General features: G+C 53.2%; 1 protein-coding gene across 1 annotated transcript in view; it reads left to right on the forward strand.

Annotated features, from left to right (window-relative positions):
* The first annotated feature begins 368 nt into the window (after window positions 1-368).
* The window catches only part of LOC100761699 (ADAMTS-like protein 2), a 32,293-nt gene continuing 19,819 nt past the window's right edge, over window positions 369-12,842 (forward strand). Inside the window, exons 1-9 of the mRNA XM_027423013.2 lie at window positions 369-544; window positions 2,341-2,431; window positions 3,032-3,174; window positions 3,841-3,916; window positions 4,964-5,066; window positions 5,741-5,886; window positions 6,009-6,132; window positions 8,966-9,046; window positions 11,384-11,559. Of these exons, the coding sequence (XP_027278814.1) occupies window positions 2,342-2,431; window positions 3,032-3,174; window positions 3,841-3,916; window positions 4,964-5,066; window positions 5,741-5,886; window positions 6,009-6,132; window positions 8,966-9,046; window positions 11,384-11,559 (939 nt within the window). The 5' untranslated portion in view covers window positions 369-544; window position 2,341. The remainder of the gene's footprint in view (window positions 545-2,340; window positions 2,432-3,031; window positions 3,175-3,840; window positions 3,917-4,963; window positions 5,067-5,740; window positions 5,887-6,008; window positions 6,133-8,965; window positions 9,047-11,383; window positions 11,560-12,842) is intronic.

The raw sequence follows: 12,842 nt of genomic DNA on the forward strand, positions 1-12,842 counted from the left end.
ACCACATGGTTCCCAGCCTCCTATAGAAGCTGAAGTTAGATGGGTGGGGCAGGGGGCTCTGCTCCACCACTGCCAACCTCCTTCCACGTGACCTTAGGCTATTTGCTCCATTAGGGTCAGTTACTCTGGACCCAGGCAAGCCAGTCTCAGGCTCACTCACTGCTTCTGGACCGTGGCGGCAGCAGCCAGCAGGCAGCTGGACAGCCTGGCCATGCTCCAGAGGCGCAGAGCGGGTTAAAGTGTGCGCCCGGCCAGCCGCCAGCAGGCTGGGCGGGGGAGCAGCGGTGGGAAGTGTGAGTTCCTCCCCGTCTGCCTGACAGCTATAAAGGCAGCTGCGGCCACAGAGCAGCCACTGGGCTGAGCGCCCCTCCTGGGAACCCCCTCCCTTGAATGCTCTTTGAAGTGTGAGAGGGAGGCAGCTGGGGAAACAGGACAAGAGACAGGCAGAGCCCGCACATCTCTGCCCTCATCTTCCTGCACGGTGCACCTGGCAGCTAGCTCTCACCCCTTTCTCTGAGAGGACAACCTGCTGACCCTGGGTGAGGTAGGCCACCACATACTTGTCCCAGCTCGCATTGTGGTCTCTGGGAGGTGTGAGATGTAGTCCACTCCAGGGCAGACAGCTGTTCAGAATGGGGCTGGGGGATATCCTAGCCCCTGGAGAGGGTGTTCAACCACAGAGGAAGGGGGAGCAACCTGCACCACACAGTGGCAGGGTGACCCTGAGGCTACAGCCTTGGTACTAGCAGTTGCTGTCTGATCTGCAAACCCCTGCTGTGGGCCTAGTGAAGGTTTTGGACCCTAGGGAGAGATGGATCCTGTTTGAGCTGGACTTGGCTGGAATCCAGCAGTGTCTGGGAGCCTTAATGAAAACCAAGTGTGAGGCTGACTGGGCACCTGTCTTTGGCGGGCGGCAGGGACTGGGAACCGTGGAGGCCAATGGGACTATGTGGGATGGGGTTCTGTACTAAAGCAAAAATGGGGATGGGGACGGAGACCAGCAGGGGAGGAGCAGACAGATGGGGTAGGGGAGCTGGTGGGCAGCTGGTGGGATGGAGGGGTCTCAAGGATGAAACTTCGTGTTTCAGGAACTACAGTGTCATTGCATAGTCTGTCTGGGTGCATCTGAGTGTAAGGGTGTCGCTGGCTTAGCTCCCACACACCTGCAGGTGCTTGGGGAGGGAAAGATGAAGGGAGAGAGAGGACAGAGGGAGGGAGAAAAGGAGGACGAGAGGGAGGGAGGGAGGCAGGCAGGCAGAGACAGAGTACAGTTGGTGTCAGTGTTTTGAGGGTGCAGACAATCTCCAGACTTTCTTTCCCTGGAGTTATTGGGTGCTGGACTGGGCCCCTAAGCTTGCTCTGAGGTGTGGGGGCAGTAGGCTGCCTTGCTGTGTGACTATAGGCAAGTTAACTTTTCTCTCTGGGCTTGATGTTTTCTGAAACCTATTGTCTAACTCACTGGCTGATGACCTCCACCTGAGGAAATTCTAGCTAGAGGCCGTTAGCTCCCCTTCTAAGACAAGGTTTATGCTGAGGCTCAAGGGAGCAGTTCTGAGAGTTGGGGCAGCAGGGTTGGAAGCTCTCCTTCATTTGAGTCACCTTAACCCTTGGTGGGCGTCTGGGCTTTAGGTGCTAGCTTGTTGGGAAGGAGTCAGGAAGACAGGCCCTGGCCCATTTACACCCAGGCACAAGCTGGGCCTCCTTCTGCACCTCCCCCACACCCATGTTCTCTCAAGAGAGAAGGGACTAGACTCCTGGACTGAGCCCCACCTCAGAACCAGATTGCTGAATACCCATCCATGAGGATGCTCCTTTGACAAGGGAAGGCTGCCTTTTCCTGAGGACCATGGGGCAGGGAACCAGTAAAGGCAGGAAGGAAAGGAAGGACACCTCTTGTGCTGTTCATGAACTTGGCGGGGTGTTCATTCTCTCAGGTGGCCTGCAGTGTTAAGCAGGTAAAACTCCCAAGGTGCTCTGGACAAGGCAGTGGGCTGAGCCCAGTTTCTATCCCTCTTCATTATGACATTTCTACCAGGCTGGGCCTCCAACCTCTTCAGCCTCCACGGCCGTTCTTCAGGGGCAAAGCTTGGCAAGAGACCTCAGATGAAGGGTGGCTCAGACTTGGCACTCATACCATCCCTTTGTGCCTAAGCCGGGCAGACATCTGTAATCACTTACCAAGCTGCTGGCTGAGCCCAGATGGATGGCTCAGTCTCTCTCAGATGGCAGCCACTACCATAGGATCTCAGATAACCTTACCATCTGGGCCCTGGGAGAACCCTGAGAGTTCATCTCCAAAGCAGGGCCTGAGCTGGTAGTATTGGTGGTCTTGCTTTGTAGGATGGATGGCAGATGGCAACATTCACACTGGGCTTGGTCTTTGCTGGCCATGGCAGTCGTGGCTGGGGGTACAGCATCTACCGAGGCCTCGGTGAGTAGCATTGTCAACTGCCCCACTGCCCCCCCTCCCCCGAGCTTCTCAGCCAGGTGTCGAGCTCACTCTCAAGTGGGAAGATTATGTCGTAGGATAGGCACATGACCAGGGGTCTTGGTGTTCCCTTAGGCTCCAGAAACTTGTTCAGAGAGCCAGGTAGACTAGCCCCTGAAATGGGACTCTGGCCATCCTGGAGTCCCTGACCAGCTAGCCAGAGAGTGAGGTGTGTCTGGTATTTCTCTTTATAACAAAGGCCTAGAGCAAAGCATATGGGTGGGAGGTATGTATGGGGTGAGCCTGCAGAGGGAGGTGTAGTGTGGGCTGCAAGGGAGAAAGCAAGGTAGGTTAAGATATGCTTCAGGTACTCGCCAAATCCCAAGAGGCTCAGCCCTTAAAATGGGGACACATGTGGTCACCAATGGAATTCCTTCCAGGCCATCTGAGAGACTTGAACTCAGGTTTCAGCCAGCAGCCCTTTTAGGAGGATGCATCATCTTTTCCCCTCAGCTGCCAGTGGTGTCCTGTGGTGTTTGGGGTATAGGTTCTCATGTGTTGTGGTTGAGCCTTCTGCTCACTATTGGGGGACTTTTCACCCAGGACAACAGCCCCACATCTAACAGCCTGGAGGGGGGTGCCGACGCCACTGCCTACTGGTGGGGGGAGTGGACCAAGTGGACAGCATGCTCCCGAAGCTGTGGGGGTGGAGTGACATCCCAGGAACGCCACTGTCTACAACAGAGGTGAGTTTGTTGAAACCCCCAAGGGTGGGTGGGCAGGAGCAGCCTGGATCATACCTGGTGGCCTCTTTTCTGGGCTTGCATTTGATGTATGCAGGCTCCTCTTCCCATTGGCCTCCATTAGACATGGAGCTTCAGAGAGATCCTTGGCAACAGCGTTCTGGGGTGCCAGAGAGGGAGTGGCGGAAAGCAAGGTCTGTCTTTTAAAGGCTCTGCCACTGAGGAGTGAGACAGACACCCTTGTCTCCTGAAGCATGAGCTACAGAAGCAGGGAAGAGCATAGGCAAGGTATTAAGAGTCTGCTCTCAGAGGGACCTGGGTTTGAGTCTTGCCTCTGCTACTTTTAAGTTATGTGACCTTGGACAGGGCACTTAATCTCTGAGCATCAGTTTCCTCATATGTGTCATCATGTGGAGAGCATGATAAGCCAGTTCATGTTCCTAGGCACACATGACACCACATGTGTTTGCGTGTTAGCATGGGCCTCAGCAAACATGGTTGCTACTCATCAATTCTGTACAATACAACTCTGGTGCTGGGAACATAGAGGGGAATCAGATGCCATCCTGGGAGTTTGGGAAGCTACTTGAAGCTAGTACATGGCAGAACAGGTGTCAGGACCCATAGATGCCACTCCAACCCTGGCTTGGTACCACATTTTCCCACCAGGAGGAAGTCTGTTCCAGGAGCAGGGAATAGGACCTGTGTGGGCACGTCCAAACGGTACCAGCTCTGCAGAGTGCAGGTGAGGCCAGCTGCCTGCAGCCCTGAGGTCTTGGTCTTGCCCCTACAGTCATCCTGTTGCTGACACTATCCTTTCAGGGAGAGTCCAGCGTAGGCTGGCTGATGCACAGGCTCACACCAAGTCCTTCACACATCAAATGCTGCGTGTTCCATCCCCTGCATGTTGGGTGTGGGAGGATCGCTTGGACTCCCACCTGTTCCTGGAACTCTAAGTGTGGCTTTAGAAGCTGGGGTCTCTTTATTCTTGCTGGGCAGCCACCCTAGGCCTCTCGGCACCTCTTAGGTGCGCCTGTGTATACTGTTTCGTTAGCCTTGGCTGGACACCAAGGTGGCAGAGGCTTGGGAGGAGGCATTGATTCTGCCCGGGGTTCAGAGGAGTACTCCCTATGAAACCTATCCAAGAGCCACCAGAGTGTGGTGGTGGAGGTTCCAGCTCTGCCAGGCTTACTCGGCTTGCCCAGCTGAGCTGTTGGAAGTCTGTCTTTGTGAGTGCACATGTGGGGTGTGAGAACTGAATGGAAGTTAGTGGCCACAGCTAGTCACGGAGTCAGGATTTGGTGGATATTTGCGAACTCCTGAAGGAGACAGACACTAACCTAGTCTGGACTCCAGCTGTAGCATGGACAGCTGCCCCCTATACCCTCGAACTTCTTCTTATAGATTTCCCTCTTTCTAATTCAGTCCCTATGTGTAGCTATCAAGTGCACTGGATTCATTGTAGGCACTTTGTACACACATGTGTACACATGTGGAGATGTACACATGATGACAAAGTCTAACAGAGGACGGGGGTGTGAGCAGAGCCACCAGTGTCCCAATATTCCACCACATAGCTAAGAAGGTCAGGGTGTTATCCGGAGTGTTAGGAAGGCTGATACCCAGTGGCATTGGAAGAATAATCGCTGCCCCTTCTGAGTAGTTGAAAGTGAGTGGGGGTATAGTGAGACCAGGATCAGGGGGCCACATGGACTATGGCCTTCAAGGGTCATCTGGTTGTAGCCACTTCCTGCTCAGCTCCTCCTGGAGCTTGTTCACCTTCTTCTTTCAGGAGTGTCCACCGGATGGGAGGAGCTTCCGTGAAGAGCAGTGTGTCTCTTTCAACTCCCGAGTGTATGATGGCCGGGCATACCAATGGAAGCCTCTCTACCCGGGTACCTGAGCCTCAGGAATAAGCTCTATGGGTGGGCATGTGGGGAAACTAAGGCTTAGAGCCAGGTCTTGTTGAAGGCTGTGATGGTCATCTACAGAGCTCGGAGCTGATCCCACTCCTCTAGATGAGGGCCTGGAGGTCTGTCCCCTCCCTCCCCCATGACCCATGACATCACCAGTGACACATTATGGAGCTGAGTTTCCTGAAGGGCTGCCCTCTGAGGTCAGGACTCTCCCGCTGTCCCCAGAGCTTAGACAGGAACCAGCCTAGACAATCCCAAATGGGGACTGGCCAAGGTATCACGGGACTGGGGGCATTCTTGCTGCTTCTCGCCCACCCTTGTCCCTCCCTCTCCCCACAGGAGAGGAAACAAATTGTTTAGGCACAGTGTAAATGAGCTATTCCCCCACCCTATGGAAATGCTGAGGTATGCAGTCCCTCTGCCACGGGAAACCCTTTTGTGGATCTCAGGTGAGATGCCCTTTCACAAGGAGGCCGAATTTGGAACTCAGAGCTTAGACTAGGCACACTTCATTTCTGCTACCAACACTTTGTCAGGTCCCTTCTTTTCAAAAGCATCAGTTTCCCCATTTATGTAGTGGAAAAGGTGCTATCTCAGTAGGAGTGGGTGAATTCAGCACCATCTCCCCTGAGACTCTGTGCCTCATCCCCCAGATGACTACGTCCACATCTCCAGTAAGCCATGCGATCTGCACTGCACCACTGTGGATGGCCAGCGGCAGCTCATGGTGCCCGCCCGCGATGGCACTTCCTGCAAGCTCACCGACCTCCGAGGGGTTTGCGTGTCTGGAAAATGTGAGGTTGTTAAACATTGTACCAAAAGTATAGCCATTCTCACTGTGCTGGCCACCCTGCCTGTCAAGGCAGTGGCGCCCCTGCGCCAGCCACAGCGCCTCAGCAGCCTCTCTCCTTGCTTTTGCAGCCCATTGGCTGTGATGGGGTGCTCTTCTCCACCCACACACTGGACAAGTGCGGTGTCTGCCAGGGGGACGGGAGCAGCTGCACCCATGTGACAGGCAACTACCGAAAGGGCAACAATCATCTTGGTAAGGGCGGGTGTGGCAGCCTGGGTGGGCATATCCCCGCCTTCTGCCTTCCAGGTAGGTGTCCAGGACCAGCTACTTCCTCTCATGGGTTCTCTTGTTCTCCACCAAGGCCCAGGCAAAGGGGTAAGGCTCCTTCATACTGGTAATTGAAAGGGGCCCTTCACATTGTCTGCACACCAGAGGACACTTAGTCTGGGATCACATTTGACCTTTGAGGCAGCCTTTGGGGAGGACTGAATGGGGAAACTGAGGCATGAATGTTGGAGTGTGTGAGGCTTGGCTCTGGATGTGCTGGGTGCTGGGCTAATCCTGAGACGCCCCTCTCTAGTGCTGTGTTTAATGACCTTGGGTTTGCATCAGGCCTGACCCTCGTGTTTGGGATCTGTACATGAGCCAGACCTTCATACGTCACTTGTGATGGCTGGTGCTCAACCAAATGCATCGCTGTGTCTCAGGAGCATGTGTGGAGTCAAACTAAGTTATTATAGAGGAAGGGAGGGCAACTTGAAATCCACCTAGCAGATGGGGGAAACCGAGGCCCACTGTGGGAACTAAATGCTCAAGTTCTCCCAGTGAGGCAAGGGAGTCCTACTGAGACCACCAGAGGGCCCAGGAAGCCAAGAAGGCTTGCTTGCCCCCACACGAGAGGTGATCACAGAATTAGTGAGGACTCCAAGAGTCCCTGCAGGAGGCCACCAGGAATGAAGCACCGATATATAGGGCCTAGGGAGGATCGACAAAGGAGGGATGGGCACAACACCTGCTTGTGTGTAGAGGGTTGAATCTGTACACCGTGTCTCTCTAGTATGATGGGCAGAGACTCTTTGTTTGGAGGCCTGCTAAAGATGGGGTGTGGCAAAGCTGGACTGTTTGCTTGCCTCTCCCTTCCTTCCACACACATGCCTACACAAATTTCTGCTGAACTCAAGGCAGAGATGAAGTCAGGGGTCAGAGGTCAGAAGTCAGGCGGTGCCTCTCTTTTAGAACACTCTGCTCATGTCAGATGCCACGTGCTATATCGAGGCCCACCAGACAGGACCCCATGCTCTTGGTGGAGCTCCTTCTGGGGAAGCTGAGGCTGAAGTGAGAATAATGCCTCTAATTCTGCTGAGTGTTTCCCAACAGGCACAGAGCCAGGTCTGGTCAGCATTAACTTATCCACATCTGGGGATTTTGCTATAAGGCAATTGCTGCTACTGTTGCCCAAAGCTGCAGAGAGAGCAAAGGGTTAAGGTGACCTGATCTTTTAAGGCCCTGGGTCTCAGCCTGGGCAGCTGGGCTCTGGGTCCTAGCTGCAGAACTGCATGTCTGTCCTGAAATATCTGTGCTCCCTAACCGTGTTCAAGACCAGGCCCTATCGTGAAGCTCATGGGAGTCAAGTGCTAACTGCTCAGGAGTCTTGTGAACCACTTGCTAATTTAAAAATTAAAGCCAGCCTGTAGGGAGTTCATCGGAGGGCTCCGGTCCTCACCCGGTGGCTCCTTCAGACTCCCATCCCCTCTGGAGGCTTGCATGGTTGGGGGAGGGCGACTGATTCACCCATGCCCTTCAGGGCTACTGGCATGTTGCCAGTTGCAGGCCTGTTGGTCATAAATGAAAGCCGTGTGTGGTGGTGCATGCTTGTAATCCCAGCACTCACAAAGCAGAAGCAGGGGGATCACTGCAAGTTTGAGGCTTCCTTGATCTACATAGCAAATTCTAGGCCAGCCAGGGTCACATAGAGAGACCTTGTCTCAGTAAAGTGACCGTTTCCCAGTTCTTAAACCTCAATTGATATTTTGTCTTATGGCCATACTGTTATGAAATTCTTTCCTGCTTTCTGCCCAGAGACACCACATGGACTGTTTGCTCTCAGTCAGTTGCAGTGTGACAGTGTGCACCACATAAATAGCTCAATTGCTACAAACCAGAGCCCTTCACCCCTGCTTCTCAAGGAGCCCAATGTGAGACACTGTCAGGGCAGGCTCTTCAAGGACCTGCAAGGTGAGGGTGGGGTCAGGGACAAGGCAGGAACATCTGGCCCTCAGTAGCTTGAGTGTGGATTCTGCAGCCTTCTACAGGGAACTCAGAACAGGAACACCAATTGTACCAAACCCTCTCCTTCTTAGACCCCTCTCTTCTCCCAGATGGCTCTGTTCTTATTTACTCTTTTCTGCCGGGGCCCTCTCTAGTAGTAGCTGGTAACTGTTTGTTCCCTGCCCTGACTCCTGCTCCCTGTTGGGTTTGGAATTGTCTGTGGCTATCTCCCCACTATACCGCAGTTGGGATGATGGAATCTGAAATGGCTGGCAATGCCACTCATAGTCCAGACATGTAGACAGTAGCCCTTACAGGGTGGTCAGCTTATCTTTGAAGAGTCAGTATCCACTCTGTGTGGATGCATCAACAAGATACTCTGATAAGATGGAATTTGACAATAACCACGTTTCGACATAGAGCTGGTGTTGATGTCTCTGGACTAGATGAGAAAACAGAGGCTCAAGGTCTCTCAAGTGATAGAGCAGGACATGACATAAGCATATGTAAAGTCCCTGTAGTCCATTGTGTCCTTTATGGGGGGCTGGGGCAGGCCAATGGTCTTGATGGGAAAGGGAGTACCTGGGCAAGGGCCGTGGAGGATGGTCAGCCTCCTGGACGACATGAGCAGTTCAATAGGACTAGATAAGATCACACACCTATGGCTGAGACAGCCTCTAGGCAAGTGCCCCTTACCTATCCAGAGCTCAGAGATGGCTCAGAGTGACATCAGGAGTGGCTTTGCAGGGGACAAATGGCAGCTCCCTGTTGCATCCTGCCTTCCTTGGCTTTGCTCACAAGTGTTCCTATTCTCCAGGTTACTCTTTGGTGACCCATATCCCAGCCGGTGCCCGAGACATCCAGATTGTAGAGAGGAAGAAGTCAGCAGATGTATTGGGTACGTAGGTGGACCTGGGGAGGGGGATATGTATGTGTAGATAAGGGCACCTGAACTTTGATCTCTATTTTGAGAAGTGGGACAAGTTAGGTGACAGGGCACAGCTGCAGAAGCCAGAGATGCAGCCAACTGATGCAGTTGGCTATTGAGGATGGGTGGGGGGGGGTGCTGACTTCACCCCCTGCATGGAAGGTCCTTGTCCTTAGAGGTGCTGGACAAGAGACAGGTTTGACATGAGGTAGTGGTCTCCTTATCATTAGAGAACCTGGTCTAGGCAGAATCCAGGGAGCCAGAGGTAGGGTCTATTCAAGGAGTGAGCCACAGAGCTGAGTCCAAGGCCAGTCCAAGTCCAAGTCACATGGCCAGTCCAAGGTTTTGATCGCAGGTCTATCTGTGATGCCATGGTGACCATGCCCAGCTTCCCATGGGAGGTGGCACTCTAGAGTGGAAATGATTACCTTGAACACCCCGGAGATACTGCAGTAGTAAGGCCCCATCTTGATGATAGTCTTTGGATGGGTAATGTGTGAAACTGGAGAGTTGACATGACCTGGTGGCTGAAGCTCCATATGGGCAGGTACTAGTACCTATGAGCCATTCTGCCCTTGGCTCTGCCCTGTGTGGGACAGACACGGGACCCAAGGCAGGTCAAGGAGCAGTTCTCCAAACTGAACTCAGTCTTAACACCATGTCGCTTCGCCCACCTGCCTTCCCATCCCACACCTCAGGGAGTTGAGCATGACTGAGCTCTACCGCAGGCATGTAGAAAAGGGGAGGGTGTATAGTAAAGACCCTCAGTTTGAGCCCAGCACCAGGATCTCCTGTCCCCTGCCAAGCTCCCAGATCATTTGAAGGCCCAACCCCAGCAAGTTTGCACATGGCTGGCCCCATGCCTACACTGCTGGGGACATCTGTGGGTTGAGCATGGAGAGCCGGGCCTCCAGCCAGGCCGGTGGCTCTGCTGTCTGCTAGCTCACTAGGGCTGCAGGGAGGCCGGGAGACGTCGTGTTCTCTGAGCTGGCTGCAAAGCTCTCATTCTTGAAGCAGACATTGGAAATACCAAGGGCTGGGAAAGCCGCAGGAAGGAAGGTCCTCGCTGTCAGGAAACAGGTTTTGGATGTGGGCCTTGAGCTGAACCCTGGGCGCAGATCTGGAAGCTGAGCCGGGACAACCAGGCCCCAGCCGGGCTTGGACTTGATGCTATGTTCTGACGTTACTACGTTGAGGGTATTTTTCAGACACGTCCTGCTTGTTGCGTCTGTCTGATAATAAATTAATTGCCCCGGCTCCTCTGTGAGGATTGCATCAGGGCCTTTGGAAACGGCACTCGCTCCTCTGGCGGGCCAGTTCCTGGAACCAGCTTTAAGGACACCCTCTAGAAGACAGAATGTCCCCCAGTGCTGAGACTGCCTCCCCAGCTCTGGAGGCTGAGGACCTTTACTTAGTCCCAATAACTTCTGGAAAGGCCAGATTCCAGGCTGGTGTTGGGTCCCTAGGCAGCTGGGAAATGGGCTGTCGGGGTGCCATGGGTATATTCCTTTCCAGTCTTGGCTTTCTATTGCCAGGTCCTGAAAGTATCCAGTTATACCTTCCCAAGGGAAATGGTGATAGAGGTGTCCAGGCTCTGCTCCAGCCTGATTGGGTCCCCACTAGATGTTAAGCCCAGCAAGATGGACAGATTAACTGGGTAACAGTGAAGTCAGACGACATAATGCCATTGTTTCTAATAAGAAAGGCAGGGGGTGGTCCCAGGAAGGAAAAGCCTTCACGACAGCACTCCACACCAGCTAGGCCAGGCTCAGTGTCACTTACTGTGGGCTCTGGATGAGGCACTGAGGCCCCTTCCTCAGCTGGGTGAACTGGAATTGGTATCGCAACCAGGGTCACAGCCAGTCTGTTCTGTCTAGTCTAGTATCTGGCTGGTACCTGTTGTTCACGGCTATAGACCCTCCTGGTCCAGACTGGCCCTTGGCTATGGCACTAGCTCATTACCTTGCAATCCCCTTGGCCCATCTGAAGCAGTCAGAAGGGCAGGGCCAGCCTTCCCTGTTGGCTCTTCCAACCACCCAGACTGGCCTGTGGTTGTTTGTTTTAGACTGATAGGAAAGTGTGTTTGTGTCTCTTAGGCCCTTACTGGCCAGGGCCACATGCTGGCCCCAGGCACAGTGTCTGTCTGATTCCCTGTGACATTGAATTTCCTGTCTTTGGGTCATTTTGGAGAGGAAAGGCAAGGCTGGCCACCATTCTTGGAACCTGTATGCTGGCTCCTCCCTGTGTCTCTCTCCTTTCTGCTCAGCCTGGCTAGCCCGTAAGATTCAGTGATTTTTACTCTTTTAGCTCTTGCAGATGAAGCTGGCTTCTACTTCTTCAATGGCAATTACAAGGTGGACAGCCCCAAGAACTTCAACATTGCTGGTACAGTGGTCAAGTACCGCCGGCCCATGGATGTCTATGAGACTGGCATAGAGTACATTGTGGCACAGGGACCCACCAACCAGGGCCTGAATGTCATGGTGCGTGTGCCACAGTCTTAAGGTCCAGTAAGGGTTGTGGGTACTGGCTTCCCAGAATCCAGCTACAGATTGGGGTTTGGGGGCCCTGAATGCACAGAAGTATTGTTGTAGCCTGGGGTGGTGGTGGTCGATGGGGGGGGGGCTTGTTCATTTACGCACCTACTCACTGGTCACTTTCTCATTCATCTGTGCACTCAGATTTTAGCTCATTTACTTCATTTCCCATTGATTCATTAATTCACCTATCCATTCACTTGCTTCTCTCATTGGTTCATTCATTCATTCACTCATTCCATCAGTTCTGTGTCAGCCCATTCTGTAATCATTGGGAACCTCATGGGAAGTGAAGGACAGGTGGCTGGACCCTCTTCCCATGTTTCAGTTGGGTCTTTATGTCCCTTAGGTCCATGCTGCCTCCAATAGTCCTGCAGGGCTTTAGTTGCTTGGGGCCTCCCCTGGTTCTTGGTGCTGTGAGCAGCAGTCAGGGCAGAGTTGGGACCTGTTTTGTAGCTAATGTTTTTCCACAGCTGGCATCAGGAAATGCTAGCCATTGTAGCTTCTCACCCCAGATCCATGTATACTCAGGGCCATCACGATAAGCAGTTATGACATTCTTTGAGACCTTCAAGTTGTCTTCTGAACTTTTGATCCCACCACAGTGGGCTCTCCAGTCTCACATTGTGGGTACAGAACCTGGAAGGGTTTGTGTAGTCACTCACCTGTAAGATGCAAAATATCGAAAGCCTGGGCATGGGCCACTTGTCTGCTTCCCTGTTGTGCTGGAGACATCTCTGTGACATGCAGGAATTCCATGACATCTTTCACACCCCACCCATACGGGCATCTCTGCTGCTCCTACAGCCCAGGGGCAGGCTGTGTGCACCCCAGCTGGGTCTGCACAGCGCCTTCTCTGCTGTGTTCTACGAAGCACAGGCAACATTTTAAGTTACTGCTGTGTAGACTAGTCTGATGTTACTGGATGTGGAATGCACCACCCCCAAAATTCCTGCTCATGGTAGAGGCTGCAAACTGTAGTACCAGTGCGGTATCCTATAGATTGGCCTTGTTGTTTTGAATTGCACAGTGACTGGATCACAGCTGTGTACATTTGCTATGATCTACCCCGGTAGATGGAAACTGCTCTTGGAGGAATAGAAGCAGACTATTTACCACATCTGGGTCAAATATATTCAACCCAAGGCCATGTTAATTTGCTCTAGAAAAGTCACCACATCTGTCACAAACCTCAGTAAGGGTCACTACTTGGTTGAGCTTACAGCACT

Source organism: Cricetulus griseus, chromosome 6 (genome assembly GCF_003668045.3).
Source record: "Cricetulus griseus strain 17A/GY chromosome 6, alternate assembly CriGri-PICRH-1.0, whole genome shotgun sequence".
Classification (NCBI taxonomy): domain Eukaryota; kingdom Metazoa; phylum Chordata; class Mammalia; order Rodentia; family Cricetidae; genus Cricetulus; species Cricetulus griseus.